The sequence below is a fragment of the Aedes aegypti genome, chromosome 3 (genome assembly GCF_002204515.2).
Source record: "Aedes aegypti strain LVP_AGWG chromosome 3, AaegL5.0 Primary Assembly, whole genome shotgun sequence".
Lineage (NCBI taxonomy): Eukaryota > Metazoa > Arthropoda > Insecta > Diptera > Culicidae > Aedes > Aedes aegypti.
This window is the reverse complement of record NC_035109.1, coordinates 185,437,229-185,455,054: the sequence shown is the minus strand read 5'-3', so window position 1 is coordinate 185,455,054 and position 17,826 is coordinate 185,437,229. Positions and strand designations below refer to the sequence as shown.

General features: G+C 35.0%; 1 protein-coding gene across 13 annotated transcripts in view; it reads right to left on the bottom strand.

Annotated features, from left to right (window-relative positions):
• Positions 1 to 17,826, bottom strand: part of LOC5577356 (monocarboxylate transporter 14) — a 137,953-nt gene that overhangs the window by 27,620 nt on the left and 92,507 nt on the right. For 12 of the 13 annotated variants that reach the window (XM_021850302.1, XM_021850301.1, XM_021850303.1 and 9 more), the window contains one exon: positions 6,176 to 6,300. In XM_021850302.1, coding sequence (XP_021705994.1) covers positions 6,176 to 6,300 — 125 coding nt within the window. Of the gene's footprint in view, positions 1 to 6,175; positions 6,301 to 6,504; positions 6,524 to 17,826 lie in introns of those variants that run through there. The other variant, XM_021850312.1, reaches the window with a different exon arrangement.

The following is a 17,826-nucleotide window of genomic DNA, read 5'->3' as shown; positions in this document are numbered from 1 at the left end:
TCGCAAATTAGTGCTTTTCCCCTATATGGAATTTATCGTTAACCATGAGTAATATTCATCGTTACCTAGTGTACAATCCGTTTCTCACGTTTAGTATAACATCATTGTTTGACTTTCTTGTCGGTCCACTTGTCCACCCACCTTGTGTTCCCTCGAAACCCGTTGTCATTGTCTACTCTACGTTCTTCCAGCAGCAAAGCAAACACGTCATAACCGAAAGCTGCTAACTGTCAACGAAATGATCCCATTGTCCTGTTATTTCTTTAAAAATATAGTTACCCCTAACCTAGCCCCTAACCTCGGCCAAACCGCTAGTTACGGTTCCCCAATGCTAACAATAGAGAATTAAGAAGCCATCATATATTTTTCAAAAACAACCAAAAGAACTTGGTTCCGTTATGCCTAATGGCGTATGAGCCTAATAATTAAATATATTATTGAGTAAAAAAGGCGTTTAGTTCGTATCTTCAGTGATCGATTTCTCTTCATCGATTTTCTCTTTGGATTAGTATGCGAAATTCAATCGATTTATACAACATTTTACGATACAGCTTGACGAAGAACGATGAGTAGCTTCTATTGAATCAACAATAGCAGTCAAAAACAGTTGCCCGGCCAAATTATTAGCTGAAGAGAAAGTGGGGAAGAAAATCGATTACTGCAGTTACGCCCTTATAATACTGAAAGTGAGAAATGATTTTGGAGATACGCTTGAAAGTGATTGGCTTTACTCAGTGTGAAACAAACAATCGAAATTAAAAAGCTTACAGCATGATTTATCGTTCGATCGTCAAATTTTTGATCATGATCAACATTGCAACATTCTCGAAAACTGGGAAGGTAGATTTCACGTGGGGATGTAATAGTAAATGAAAGAAGGGCTGCTAAAAAGTATGCTCATAAGTGATTTTATATGGCATACAGTATCGAGTGGAATTCTTAGGAACTTTAATGTTTATATTAACAAAATAGAAGAATTTAGAAGGATTAGAAGGTCCTAAATGAATTTTATAGCAAACTCAGTAGTTCTACCAAAACTTGTCCGAAATTGAAATATTATTAAAAATCAGTACACGCTTAATTGTATTTGCCGATTTATAGCATTTTCAAAGCATTCCTCCGAGATTAGCAATACCAATCGCACAGCAAACATCTTTTCCCATGAGATCTTAGCAAGCATGATAAAAAATTGATTGCCGAGATTTGGGAAATTTGTTGCTGATAATCAGCTAACAAACTTTTTTTGCCAAGTACACGGCGATGCTGGCAATTGCCGAGCTCAAATTAATGTGTAGGTACTTCTGATAATTGTTTTGAGATTCTGCTAAGATTCACTCCATGAATTTCTCATCGGATCTCTTTCCTAAGGACTGTTTTAGGAGGATCTTAATAAAATGCATCGGTTTATTAATTGGAGTTTATCTAGGGTTTTCTTCTTGGATTCATTCAGAATTGCCAGCACTGAATCCTATGCGGAAAACCTGTTGATAAAACATGGAAATGATAATTTTAAATCATTTAAAATATAGAATACATCGGTACTGTCCATGTTTGCAAGGGCGACGTTAGCTTCATCGAAGTTTTCAGCATACTTTTGTTATTTGAACGAACAAACAATAACGAATACTTTGAGATTATTTCTACGCAGGTATCTAGTGTAGGATCAAACCCCCTGTCAATATAAAATAATAGTATTCGCTAAATAAAGCACTGAAAATGCTGCAATTGTCAATGGCACTTACGTCGGTCTTGCAAACAAAGGCAGTGTAAAGCATAAATGCCTCGTGTTTCAAATATTGATTCAAAATGTATTTATAATGAAGCGAACTATAATTAGAGTTATTATGAAAACAATTCTAATTGGATCCTAATTCAAAAGAAAACAATTTTAGTTGATTAGTAAATCTATCCTAATAGATTTGACGCAGAATAGGCTTTTTAACTACGTTTTGAATCATGAGAGGTCAATTCTATACTCTTTACCGAAGCACACGCTCCAAAAGAGCTCTTAAAATCGATAACTTTCAAAAACACAGACATTGATCACACTTTTTAATTTCTATAAAATACAGTAGAATTTTTTTAAAGCTATTTCTGGTTTACAACCTTTTTTGTGTTTGTGTTTCTATCCATTTATTTATATTGTAATTTCTAAATTCCCGTATAGTAAAGAAACAACTTTGAGTTCTAAACAACGATTTTCACATGATGACATAACCCTCTAGAAAGCCCAGAACATAATTGTTTTCGATAGGTGCTTTTAAGCGGCCGTCCATTATTTACGTAAAGGGTTACGGGCAGTGGGAAGTCTTAGTTCATACATAAAATGGAAATTAAATTCAACTTATCTATTTGGATGTCTTTCTTCCTTATATTCCAGCATTGCTCATCTTTTGCGTTGATTTTGATCTACCACAACCCAAAATGTATAATTCAATTTGTAATGGAATATTTTCTTAATTGTGATTAATTAGCTAACGCTAGCTAATCAGTTACAGAACATTTGGCAAACGCCATCTGAGCTGCGCCAGGAATCGGTAATTCGAATAATTTCTTAGCACATTTCTGTGAAAATTTGCGTCCACAGGCTGATCGTTTGCACGTTGATTGTGCGGCATTTTTCTTTATCGGCTGTGCTAATTTTTGACTTCGATATACCAGTTTTAATGGAACTTTTTTAGATGTTTCACGGGGTAAAAACGTGTGGTCTGAGGATAAACATGCGATTTCGTTTGGTGAAACTTTTTTTGTGATCTTATGTGATGTGATGTCAAGTTGAAAATTCAAATATAATAATTAGACGCTTCTCTTCGTTTTTTGTTCTCCAAACTATTCTGAATGGAATTCGTTTTGAGAGGCCGCTCATCTAGGGTAGGAAATATCTATAAGGTACACCGGGGCAAGTTGAAACAGTGGCGCAAGATGAATTGCAAAGTTTTGAATATGATGTCAATAGGGTCGGCGTTCCCTTAGTGGACAGTCCCCTATAGTCGCACTAGTGACTTTTCACGGCCGTTTTGCTATAAATCTTTTTAAAACATTTTTTTACATGAAGGTCAGGACCTATTTATCTAAGTATCATTGATTTACATCTTGATTTTGCTCAAAAAATGATCGAAAAAAATATTTTTGCCTAAAATTTGAGCTCCTTTGCGCCTATAGTAAACCTATTGTTCCTATAGTAGCACTACTGAGAGAAACTATTTTTTATTATACGAAATAATTGATGAATTAATAACTTTTTTACATCAAACGAAAGCTTAAGATCCACACTTTGTAGGAAAAATATAAAAGTTTTGTGAAAATACGGTTTTGATAAGTATTTTGCCGACGTCGTGATGCTAGTGCTACTATAGGAACAGAAATTAGAAATAGTACTACTATAGGCACATGTATTCCTATAGTGGCACACACGATAATAAATACAAACATTTGAGTTTTCGTAGGTTTTATATTTTTCCCACAAAACCAAGATAAAAAGCTATCAGCTGATGTAAAAATAGTGACGCTAGCATTATTTTTCGATTTTATACGAATTTTTGTTCTTAGCTATGCGGCTATTGGTACATCGACCCTAAATGTTTGCAAATTCTGCATAGACATAGCAGATTTCGGCAAATGACGAGATGGATGTAACAAAACAAGAAGATACTTGAAACTGATTGACATAGCACAAAATATTTACATCTTTTGGATACGAATAAATTAGGTTCCAATGGAAAAAAATAAAGATTCGATATCAAGTACAATATCGTTTAAAGTTGAGTAATTACTCTTTCTACACAATGCTTGTTCACGCATCTCGATTCTACATAGAATTCTTCCAAGAATTAGTACCGTAAAAACATCGATTAACTTCAACATTGATCAGCAGAGTTCTCTTCGTAAAATGTGGAAATAAACATTTTTTTAAAGAATATATTTTTAAAAGCTATATAAACTTAGATTTTTGCAAAAACTTATTTTTTCTTTTAAATTTTACATCTTTTAAAGCAATGATTTTCATGATTGTGATTGATCTTAGGCGGCATCCACAAATTACGTAATGCTCTAGGGGGAGGGGGGAGTAGGCTCTAGCGTTACGACTCATACAAAAATTTGAAATTTTTCATACAAAAAGCGTTACGAAGGGGGGGGGAGGTGGTCAAAGATTTCCAATTTTAGCGTTACGTAATTAATGGACGCTGCCTTACCGAATCTAGGCTCCACAAATAATATAATCAAGGAAAAATTAAATTCACCGAAAATGATATCGTTCACAAAATACTGATAACGATGTTCGATTCAGCGAAGTAACCGAATTATTTTGAAGAATGCTGAATTTTCTTAAGGGTCGTTTATGAATAACGTTACCCGAAATTTAGCAATTTTGAACTCTCCGAAATTGCCACATTTTTGTATGGAGCCTGTCAAACTTTTGTATGAAAAATCGTTACACTATCCCTTTCTCTATATCAGAGCGATTTTTTTTAATGAAAGGCGCCTTAGGAAGATACCTGTCCTAGAGGTATTCTCAAGTTCATTGTATTTTAACGATCAACGCCCCGTCATCGTAATCATCGTCGTCATCGAAACTTCAAAAGCAGTTTTTCTGTTCAAAACTAAATATTTTTAGATGAAAATGTGTTCACTGTGTTTCGATTGGAGAATATAATACACTGAACACATATTCCTGTAAATTTTCTTGATTTTGAACGAAAAAACTGCTTTTGAAAATTCCGAAATCAATGACGGATCCTGCCCCCTTAATATCAAAGGAACTCAAAATGAGTTGAAGGAGCTTGATATTTATATTCGACTTCAGAGGCCATGAATTTAGTAAGTTATGGATGATCAACACCCCTAGCTTCACTTTCTACGTCAAAAAAATATTTGAGTCACGATAACTATTTTGGTTTTCAATACTTCCATTTCTGGAATCTTTATCGATATTAATCATTGGTTACTTGGTTTTGAAGATATTCCGAAATTCCTTGGGGCTGATTTTTCCCATATAAGACTCCTTTGGGCGCGTCATCTTGTTTTAAGTCAATGTATCAAAATAATATATGGGATAAATATTCATATATTAAGGCGTTTCTCTCAAAAAATCATAAAAATCGGCTGAATTATCTAAAAAAAAAAACTGAAAATTAAGAAATGATGTTTTATGATGTTTTCAAGATCTTTATACGGCCAGAGCGACACAAAGTACATAAATGTTCATTATTCACAATAGACTCACATCAAACTAATGTTCTGAAAAATGAATAATTAAACATGAGGAAAATTCTTTAGCCTGAGATATCAACGTGGGTTATGGCTAGGCGTCGGTCCCTCAAAGGAGATTCGGAATATTTTCTTATCCAGATGACCAAAGGGGCCCAGACAGCCATAGCGTTAAACGCGCAGCTATTCAGCATGACCATGTTGAGGGTCGTGGGTTCGAATCTCGCTGGTCGAGGATCTTTTCGTAAAGGAAATATTCTCGATTCCCAGGGCATAGAGTATCTTCGTACCTACCACACGATAAACACATGCTAAAATGGTCAATCGGCAAAGAAAGCTCTCAGTTAATAACTGTGGAAGTGATCAAAGAACACTAATCTGAGAAGCAGGCTATGTCCCAGTTGGGACGTACGCCAGAAAAAAGAAAAGAATGACCAATGTTCAAAACTGATACAGATTTTTAAAATAGAAGAGTTTTTTGAAAAGTTGTGGAAAAATGGAAAAAATATATCGATAAACGAAAAACAAATATGGCTATTTAAGTAACTTTGTGTGGTAAAAAATGATGCTGCTCTCAAAGGAATTATCATTAGCAGCCAAATAAAAAAAATAATCCAATTATTTTTAGAGATGTTTAAAACATCTCGAAAACAAAACACATTATATAGTCATGAAATTTGGATGCAAGTACGTGTACATTTAAGAATCACTCTATTAACTTTTACAGCTATTTCAATAGAGATTCTTCCGGAGATCATTTCATTAATTTATCCAAAGATTAACCATTAGAGAAACCGTAGATAGTTGTACAAACATCTTTGGCAAACACTGGCTCAACACACTCATCATAGCTAATGATTCATTACAGCACCGATATAACGTTGCCAGCCACTATCAAAGTATCACAGCAAACCCAGAAATCCTAAATCTATCCAATTACTAGCCAAGGTATAAAATTATCACTTACCCGCCATCCGGTGGTGGCGGCATATCATGGTATTCACACATTCCATCGTCATCCTCAGGTGACGCCTCGTCCTGTAGATCGGCCGTTAACCTGGACGCTTCCTCGCATGCTATATCACTATCAGTCTGAAACAAAACAGAAATGTATAGAAATAGTATTAGTACTTTATATTATGTAATCTGGAGATGTAGGTATTTTAGCAGTAGACATTTCGTTCATTATGTCTAAATCTGTTTAGATATATCGTTTTACAAACAAAAAGGTTATCTAAATTCTTAAACTATTACCATATTTTGAATGTAAATGAAAAACAGAATTTAGTACTATACCATTTAATTCCACTAGAGTTGGTATCCTTTGACAGATACGCGTATTTAGACCTCAACTGTAAGGCCGTCTTCAGTGTCGTGTACTAGATTCGGCTGGCATATTTTGATTTAGTTTTGGAAAGTAAAAAGTCGATTTGGTAGAATATTAGACATCATCAAAGATAACCCTTTCTGCTTAGCCAACATGTATGTCTGTTTAAATAAATCGTTTAAAAATCAATAATTTTAAAAATTCTCAAATTCCTAACAGTTTTAGTTCTAGTTCTGAAACGTAAAAAGAGTCGATTTGGTAGAAATTAAGAAACCGTAAATTCTTAGATGACCCTTTCCGCTTAGGCAACTTGTATGTTGCGCAAGAGCAGCTCGGCTACCTACCAGTAGGATAGCCATAGACCCTGTTGTCAAGTGTCAGCCCATTTTAGTGACATTGAACAATATGTTGACCAGAAATATCGCATTACCGAAAACAACAGCCACTCGCATATTCTGTTGCAGCCGACGACTGAAAGACGAGGAGAACAAACGGTGCTACAAAGCCGGGCAAACAAATTGATTTAATCAACTCTAATGAATTTGTATGTCAACAAGTTATAGCTCCGTAAAAAATGAGACAATTTCATAAGATGCCTTTGCTGCCTCGTCTGAAACTGCAGCGGTTGCTGGGGAGTTCTAATATGGTGCTTTCTTCTAGCGCTGAATAATATGGTAATTGGAAAATAACCCTACACCTACTCACAGGTTGACACGTTTGTAGCAAACCCATTTTCGAGTTCACTTAGAACCTTATATTCCAGCGTGTTTTTATAACGAAATTAAACCGCACGTGGGATGGGAGGAACAGTTATCTAAAATGCTTTCGCTACTATTCCATGTGGTGGTCGATTGAACAACTCAATTAGGTTTAATCAAAGAAGTAGATTTTTTAATTGGTGAACATCATCCTTAATCAAGCGTACGTTATTTTGTCTTGACCACTCGCAATAACGGCAAAACCTACAGTATGTGTCGGAAATATGCTCAAAAATGGGTCAATATATTTTTTTTAATATCTGAACAGAAAATTGAAACACTGATTTTGTTATTGTGTTCTTATGTGACTAAAACTTGATTTGATTTTATTTTGAGCGAGTTAACAACAATCATATCAGAAAAAGAGATATTTTTTTATGAGAATTATATAACTATTAACATACATGGGGCCCAGATAGCCATATCGGTTAACGCGCAGCTATTGAGCAAGACCAAGCTAAGCGTCGTGGGTTTGAATCCCACTGGTCGAGGATCGTTTCGGGTTGTAAATTTTCTCGACTCCCTGGGCATAATTATGTTTTTGTTGAACTATTAGAATCTATATAAATAAAAATGGAATGGTAATTGTATGTCACGAAAAGGCTCGAGAACAGGCTAACTGGTTTAAGTCATTACTTGTCTGTTACGTTCCTCAAGGGCTGCGACGTGTTTTTGTGGAATAATAATTGCAAAAAACCCACCGAGACAGTTGAGAAAACTGAGAACCCAAATTTGGTATTTTGCCGAATCTTCTATGGTCTACTCCAAAGTCTACTGGGCAGTACGAAGTATGCCGGCACAACTAGTAAGTATTAAGGCGAAGTAGGCCGTCATTGATATTTGTACGCGTCGTTGATGATTGTTGCTAATTCATCTTACGATTTCGAATCAAAGAAAATCAGTTGGTTTTGCACTGACACAGAATACTTTATGCCAAATATCAGCATACTTTATGCATGTTAGCGCGTACAGTGATACTTTTTCAAGTCAACATAAACTATCAAGACTGAGTTTTATCACTTTGAAATGCAAGCTGAAAAGTAATCATTGTTGCCAAAACGAATGACGGTCTACTTAGCCTTAAATATGTTCTACTTAATATCTCAGATACACAGGCAGGTTTGGATTGCAACTTTAAACTATAAAATCAATTGATATCACCGGGGAGGTCCTGGTGTAGTGGTTAGAACACACGCCTCTCACACCAAGGACATGGGATCGAATCGAATCCCATACCCAAGATAGTCAGTAAAAATTTCAGTGACAAATTCCTTCGGCAGGGAAGTAAAGCCGTTGGTCCCGAGATGAACTAGCCCAGGGCTAAATATCTCGTTAATAAAGATATAAATAAAAACGAATATCACCTTAAGAAAGTTATATCACGTTCCAAATTATGATATTTTTCAAATTTTTGAGAACATTAAATGATATAGTTTCGATAATTTTAATATTATTGGATTTAAAACTTCAACTATAATTGTATTGTTGACTGAATACGCCAGTTTTTTACATTTTCTCAATCTACGTTAAAATTTAAAGCAGAATCCAAGTTTTCGAAACTTCTTGATGCCCAGACGCGCATGAAGCTAAAAGGAAAGTATCTTTTGATTCACCATCAACAAATTCAACTTCGAGTGAGCTGCCACTATGTGATTCCGAAATGTCATTGCGCCCATTGGCGCACGAACGGGTGGGAAGAGGCAAGGCTCATTTTCCTCCAGAATTGTTTTATGATATTGAATATTAAGTGACAAAAATTGTATTTATAATCTTAGGAGTATTCAATATCGTAACATTATGCTTAAATAATATACATCCGGCGAGACTTGAACCCACTATTTCCTTGCAAATTTCAAGGATATTTATATTTACACATACAATCAAGTATTTTTTATGTTTAATTACAACACCTTTGCGAACAAACACTTCTAAATTCCAGTTTTATTCATTTTTATTAAATGCCGACTCTGATTACGTCAAAATGATAACAATTAAACTATTTCTTATTTAAATTATAAAGGAGTCTACTGCGGTATGTTGAGCACAATAATTGCGAAAATGAAATTTCTACTAGAATTCATGAATAAATTTATTAATTAAGATAAATTTATGTATTAGGAAATTTCTGAGATATTTTTTAAGAATGTTTTTCAATATTTCCTTACAACATCACATTTCGGCAGTGTTGTTAACTATCACGGTAGTCGACACGTTTTTATTGGCATTCGATAGCCTTTGCTACCAGCATTCACAACACGAGCGATCAAACGAACGTACGGAAGAAAAATTTCAATTTTATGCTGCTGATCACAATGGCATTCCCAGAAAACGGTAGGGTTTTGTTTATTTCTATCATTTTTGTAATAAAAGCTGCTTTCGCTGTAAGTGTGTTACGTTCGACATAACAAGCAAGATTAAACTATTATTGTTGATTAAGATCGGACATTTCTGAAATCTATGCAAAATTCATGATTTATGAAAATGTCATCGTGTCATTCGACAGTTTTTTTGCTTTTAGATGTTCATTCTATCGCTCGTGCTGTGAAGTGACGATAGCGGTTGAGTGCAGAGAAATCATTTGACTGCTGACCATGAAAGCTAAACAAATGTCACGAAAAATGTCGAATGTTTATAGCACTGCATTTCGGTAATTGTCATGAGAAGTTTCATGAAATTGTCGTTAGAAGTTTTTATCAAATTTCTGGGATGAAATTCTGGTGCCAAATCCTTGGAGAATACAGAATTTCCTGAAGAAAATAAAAACAGATATTTCTGGTGACAGATTTCATAGAATTCTAACTCAGTTATTCCATTTGTAATTCTTAGAGATGAGTGTTCCCTAATTATGATGCAAGAAACTTCCCAGAACTTTCATCACAAAAATGGAAACGTCCTTGAGAAATTCCAACACGATACAAAAAAAGGTCGTCTGAAAACTATTCAAGACGCCACTGAGATTCCCTTGGAGGTTTACCTTAATAATTTACAAGCATTTCACAAAAAATACCAAAAAAGAAGTCATCAATAATTTCCGGGTGATGTATAAATCAATTCCTTCAAATGTTTTAAAAGTCCGTGTTAATTTCGTGAACAACTTTTTTAGAAGCTTCAGCAGAAGTTTTCCAAGAATCAGGATTCTAATATCCTCAGTCAAATTATAAATATATTTCACTTAAGTTTACTTCTGAGATTCCCATGCGAGTGACTACTCGAGTTCCACCAGTAATTGCACAAAACATGTTGCCAAAATTTTTGAATATGTATCACATATGCTGCTCTCGGAATGTTCTTAAAAATCTTCGATTCTTCCCACAGGAGTTTGCGAAAAAAAACTTAAATAACTCTTCCAGATATTGTTCATTGGACTGAATCAACATTTGAAATTTATATTGATATTGAAATATCAGGAAACATTTATAAAATGATTCCTAGAGAAATACCTGAAAAAAAATCCCTTAAAAATCTACAGTGTTCTCAGGAGTATTTTTTGAAAAAAATCTTGAATAATCCATGGTGAAATCAATAAAAGAACTTTGAATGAAATTCGAGGGGAATCTCTAGAAAAAAATCCCACCGAACAACTATAAAAATACAATGGTTATTTGAAGTTCCTAGCACAAGCATGAGAAAAATTATGAAAGCAAGAGATTACAGAAAAAAATTGCTCAAGATAATTTTGGAGTAATATCAAACGAAATTTCTAGTTGAATCTGTAGAAGCATTTGAAGATTTTTCTGACAAAATAAACCTAAGAAAGCTCTTGGAAGATCAAATGAATTTAAATGTAGTAGTATTTAATATCAATTGGCGGAATCCAAATGACAATGGGACAATTTTACACAATATTTCAATACAAGTCGAAAAGTGCATGAAGCAACAAGACACACCAGATTATCGGAAACAATGATAGATTAGGAGTTCTGTTGAAGATGAAAGCAAAACATCGGATCGTGAAACATTAAGAATTGATTTATATGATAACTCCAAGCCTGTTGATGATTTATTGACTATTAAATGCTGACTATATTAACAATTTGGAGAGAAAAATTTCAAAATAATAGCGCTAGATTGTTAGATTTTTGTTTAGGAAACTATTTTAAAGAAAAGCATAAATAAACTTGTGATAAAAAGCATAAAAAGTGGCTCTCGTAAAAAGTGATATAGGATAATTCGCCAATTGTTGAACAATAACAATTTAACAATAGGCGAATTGCGCTTAGCAACTCCACTATTGGAACATTTATCCTATTCACATACTTTCAGAAATGAAAAGCCAGAGTACACGTAAATAAAAGAATAACACAAAGCAGACATAATAGTCAACAACTCTGGAAAACATTAAAAGCATTGTGGGAATTGTGATAAACCGGCTTCTTGTGTCAGTTTTAATTGAACAATTGAGACAAATAGCATTTATATTTTAAAGATAGTGTTCAAGTGATAAATAACAGTAGAAGAAAAGTTGAAGCAGTAGTAGAAGACGTTCATGATACATTTAGTGATTGAAAATCCAAATTGCTTGAAAAAAATATTGCTGTCGTTTCTAAAATAGTTACTGTAGTTTTTAAAATATTGCGGAGTGTATTCCGCCATATTTCAAAGGAAACTTTAAGGAACGCAATAAACAGAATAAGTAATTTATCAGGAATGGACAACGTAAATCTGCAAATGCTAAAAGACTCATTTGAAGTTACAGTTGAATATTTACTAGATGTAATCAATGTATCTCTTGAAACCGGTCAATGTCCGAATGCATGGAAACGTCAGTTGTTGTACTCATTCCAAAAGTATCTGGAACGACAAACGCTGAAGAGCTTAGAGCGATCAATATGCTGCCAATTCATGAAAAAGTACTGGAAACAGTGAATCAATTGTCACCCAACGCGTAGCAACAAAGAAATTGTCATCGTCTATTCTTGTTGCAACAATTTTTTTCCGCAACATCAGTTTATCACCACTTTAACAGAATATGACAAAGATCGATCACCACGTGCGCAGCGATTTTCTGGGCTTCGCAATGCAATTTTCGAGAACTTTCTACGTGTTGGTAAACATTGACACATTATCAAACAGCATCCATAAAACAAATTTGGATTTATGATTAAAATAACTGATTAATCGCAAATTGAAAAGTTTGCAACAATGTTGCCTACTGTGATTGTCATGACAATTTTGCTTTTGAATGTATCCTTCTCCGCAACAGTTGGGACAAACGGTTGTGAGCGAGCTTGCTCTGTTGTTTGCTTTTCGTCTGTTTTGATGACAATTTGATTCACTGACTGGAAATAATTGTGAAGGATCAAGAACTGGAATACCTAAGTGATCAAAACATATAATTTGTGAAATTCCACGTATAAAACTCTTGAGAAATAACAGCAGGAATCACAAGTTAAGTCCTAGAAGAGGATAATCCACTGTAAGAATGGTTTGGGGAATTTCTAGAAGATTTATTGGAGAACTTAATGGAAAATGTTAGAAATCATAGTAAATTGTGTTACGCTTAGACAAATGAGATTTTTCAATGAAGCTACGAAAAAATCTTCTTCGTCACAAAACAACCTAATTGATTGATCGCTGAAATATAATATCAGTGAATCCTGAATGTTGATCATAATATTCCTTATCAGGAAACAGTTGGCTTTTGCAACCACTCTAGCAGCTAGTCAGCGCTTTTGTGAATGACTAAACCCAAAACTCAGAAATGAAGTTGAATCATATGAAGAATCACATTCATACCGCCCCACACTGTGCACATCCGTCACATTGGCAGTGCAATTCCCAACCAAGCGTCGAACAACAACCTCTATAACGCTCTACGAACGTCGTCGCCCAGTAAGATGCTGCTGTAGCCACTGAGTCTGTCGTCTAAACGACATCTTTCGTGACCACCTTTGGCACGCAATCCCATTACCCTCGGGTAACTCTCTCGAAACAGAGCACAGCTGGGTTGTGGTTGCTTATGTAGTATAGAACAGTTCGTAACACTGACCTATTTTTAGGTTTCTCGATCTGGTCGGGAAACACAACTATGTACGATCCAATCATCCGAAAGACAGTTTCCAAAATATTGCAATCCATTTGGACGCTTCACATAGTTGGCTTCTATTAATAGCACCATCGGATGAACAGCGCGAAAATGTGTTAATTGATTCGAACAAAACAATCAAATCATTTCGTAATTAACGTATTCAACTGTTATTGTTGATTCGGAAAACAGCATCGCTGGTTTATTCCTCATGTAGATTCAATGCCAACGGAATCAAGCATAAACTTTACAAGCACTATGACTGACATTCAAGCAGCATCCTCCCACAGAGCGATAACAAGCTTTCACAGTTCGTTGCACCCGTATTATATACAATGTTGACTAAATTATTGTGTTATTCACAGCTAGATGAGCATAGGTTTGCTCAGCATAGGCCTTTCATATCTTTAATTTCACGCAAAAATAGTAACTTTGACAAGCAATGTTACACTCCAAGTCTGATAGACTTTCTGTAAGAGCTGATGGTGCTCCTCAAGGCAGCATTCTGGGACCAATATTATGCAAATTATAACATCCAACTTATCTGAGTTACCTCAATTTAAAAAAAATCTTTGTTTGTGGATGACACAAGCCTCTCCGTCAAAAGATGAACCCTGTGTTTCATCTGTAGTAAATTGCAAAAAAGTTTGGATATTTTTTTTATTGTAAAAAAAATTGGGATATCTAGGACTCATGCTAGTTTAAAATTTCACTTTCAAAAATCACATTGAGGGTATTCAAGCCAAATGTAACAAACATAAAAAAGTTCTGTATCCACATGTCAACAGAAAATCGAAACTTTGTCTTAAGAACAAGCTTCTTCTTCTTCTTTCTGGCGTTACGTCCCAACTGGGACAAAGCGCTTGCTTTGTCGATTGACCATTTTTGCATGTGTATATCGTGTAGCAGGTACGATGATACTCTATGCCCTGGGAATCGAGAAAATTTCCTTTACGGAAAGATCCTCGACCAGTGGGATTCGAACCCACGACCTTCAGCATGGTCAACAAGCTTCTGATCTTCAAACAAATGTTCAGATCGGTCATGTTGTATGCTGTACCAATATGCGGAATAGCTGTCGTAATATCATAAAAAGAAGCTCTACAGAGGATTCAAAATAAAATTTTGAAGACGATCCTGAAGATCCCTACTTGGTATAGTAATAATTACTTACTTAGAATATCTAATATTGAAAAATTGGAGCAAATGGTGAATAAAACTAGCGATAATCTTAGACAAAAATAGTTGCAAGCAGTTTTTTACCCTAGCCTAACTGTTTTGCGTTTCGTGATCCTGACGTTAGTGTCGTACTAGATACATTGTGTTAAGTAATTAGGGTTCTATTTTTTGTTCAGTCTGGTAAACTTTTAGTGTATCTATAAGCGTTACATGCTAGTCAGTCGTGTAATGCTCGTGTAATGCTTCCATCATATGACGAACTTGTGGAAGCATTCACATCTAATATTATGATACAACTATGCTCACGTCTCTCAGAGCACCATGCGTCAAATAAATACTTGAAACTCAGGGCAAAGTTTGTCGACCAAATTCTTTATAACCAGAATTATAAATCCATTTCTTCCAGACATATTCCCCAACAAAATTTAACTAAAAATATCTATCTACATCAAGGTCAATAAAGATTAATTGTTTTAAAAACTTCAAAAATACCTCTATAACCGACAATGATAGCGAGCAACGTATCATTGAATTTCAGATGGGCATAAGTACTCAGGAATGATTTGGGCGATACATCAAGAGGCAGTACGAGTAGGGCTTCCGCACATTCCACGTTGTCAAGCAATAGGCTTAAGCAGTTTACGATTAAATCTTATCTATTTGAAGTGGATAGACAATTATCGATTGCAGCTTAACGTGGAATACCGCAGAAACATGCTTTTTATACATACTCTGCTCAGGTTAACACATTGAAAAACGGTCTAGTGGAAGTCGTATAGCGTTGCTACGGCACGCGGCTTACCATTAATGCATTCTGCCTGTGGAAACCATCGATAAGACAATGGACTCGGCTGCCTATCTGATAACGGCAATATTGATCATTGAAAATGGGCTAAGCAACAATCACAGCACAAATATTGCCTCCCCTGCTGGTCGTTTAGTCGTAGCGGGACTGCGTAGGAGATGCTTCCTTTGTGCCTCATGCAGTTATCATCTGTCAACATCTCACCACCATTTGGGCATATGATCGATGGACTCGTCGTATATTATGTCGCAATCTATCTATCAGGCTCAGCTATTGTTGGGAGTTTACCAGTCATACAGCCCATCTGATTGGTGTTGTTCAAATGATAACGACCTAGTAATTGATTTGGGCTTTTGGCAAGGTTCATGATGATTAGTTTTCTCCTTGGGATAAGTACAGATAGGAGTACCGTCCCTTTTTTTTTTGCTTTGCCAGTTCATATGATGCACTACGGTGAGGAATAGATATCAGTCGGCTTCTTGACATATGCTTGTCCAATCAGATCAAATCAATCAATCATATTTGTGTTTATAATTTGGGGAATGGAATTTCAATTGTTCAAATCTGATAACAAACATACATAATAAATTTTGCAATTGAGTTACTCATCCTTAAGCTAAACGTTTGTTTTTTTTTTGTCTAAGCAAATGCATTTTAACATATTCAATATTATACTCTATGGAAAATGAAACCATTCTAGCTAAATGGCAAGAATGACGTGGATGCCAGTGGTTTGTATGCATGTTTCTAAGGCTACAACGAAAAGACCCAGATACAGTGTTGACAGACTCAAACTCAAACCTCAATTAATGAGCTCTACCACGGGAGCATACTCATTAGAGATCTGTTTGCATTGAAAATCTCATCCTTGAGTTTTTCGTGCAAAATCACTCAACTCAAGCCGTCAAAAATGATTCAGTAATAAATTTCTCTAATTCTATCAGACTAACAAGTAATCATGAGTTGCGTGATTGACAACTAACGCATGAAAAATTTCATTCGTGAGTTATGAGAATTTGAGTTTCCTACAACATTTCCCAGGTATCCGAAGCGATAAACGCGTAGCTACTAAGCAAGATCAAGCTGATGATCGTAGGCTCGAATCCCGAAGGTTTTATTCGAATAGGCTTTTCCGATTTGGAATTTTCGATTTCCTAAAATCTTTTGCTTGTCACACGACATACACATACAATATGGTCAACCGGCAAAAAAAAAATCATAACTGAGAGCTGCAAAAATGCTCATACGAACACTAAGCTGAGAGTCAGACATTGTACCAGTTGGGACGTGATATCAGAGAGAAAAGAATAACGAACTATCCGTAACTTAAGTCACAGTTACACAGATTATATGTTCTATAACTTGACGCCTCCCCGATTCGATGGATCCTTCAATATCAAGAAACTAAACTGCCCATAAACGCATGTCAGTCCCATGTTTGCTGGATTTCCTATTCACATGGGACAATTTTGCGTTTATGGGCAGTAAATAATGCGTTATTTTTTCTTCAAAGATCTAACAATGGATTATAGACTATTTCAATGAGATATTTGAATTGAACACACTGGTGCTAGAAACTCAGTTTTCTATGGACCATCAAAAAAGGTTAAAAGACTCATGTCTTATTTTCATTAACGCCATAGTCTAAACAAATCATCGTGTTTAGCCTACATCCCCATACTTCTGTACACTCAGAAATACAGGTAGTCGCAGAATTACTAAATTTTAGAAATTTATGACAATTTTTTACCTGTCTCTCTTTCATTCTGCAATGAATTTTATTCCTAATTGTCGATTCGCCTGGGTCGAAGCAAAGCTAAGCTTCAACCCAGGCAAAATGACAGTTAGTGTAAGAATTAAAAACGGAATGAAAGACAGACAGCTAGAAAATAGTCATAAATGCATAAAATTCAGTAACTCTGTAACTATTTTTATTTCTGTGTGTAGACTCTTTCAGCCCTGCAACTCATCATGTCTAACTATTCTTCAGTTCTTATGGCGGAACGACCCTATTTATTTAACCCCTCTACTAGCAGACGCATTTCACACCAACTCGAACAGATGTTTTTTTTTCTCAGATTTCGATGAAACTTTTTGGATGTCAAGGTGTCAAGGATCAAGGTCTACGATTAAGTAGAACACTATGCGTACTTAATTTTTCCAAAATTTCTCTGGACTATCATTTGAAAAAGGGCCAAACTTTTCTACCCGATTGTTTTCAGAATAATGTAATAGAAAAATGTCAACTCCTACAAAAAATGTTTAATTGTATGGATAACTTGTAGTTGATCGTGTAAATTTTTGAAAAAAAAAAAAATACTGGAAAAACTGTCATTTGTGACCTACACTGAAAAAATGATTTTCAAAGCCTAAAGTCGATTTAAAATAAATGGCCATTTTTTAATTCATTCAAATTTTGTTTCAAAATAGGTAGGTAATTATGTTTACTACCAACATTAATACATTGCGAGATAGACACTTTTATGGATAGCTTGTCTTAAATGAAACATTTTTAGCGTTTCAA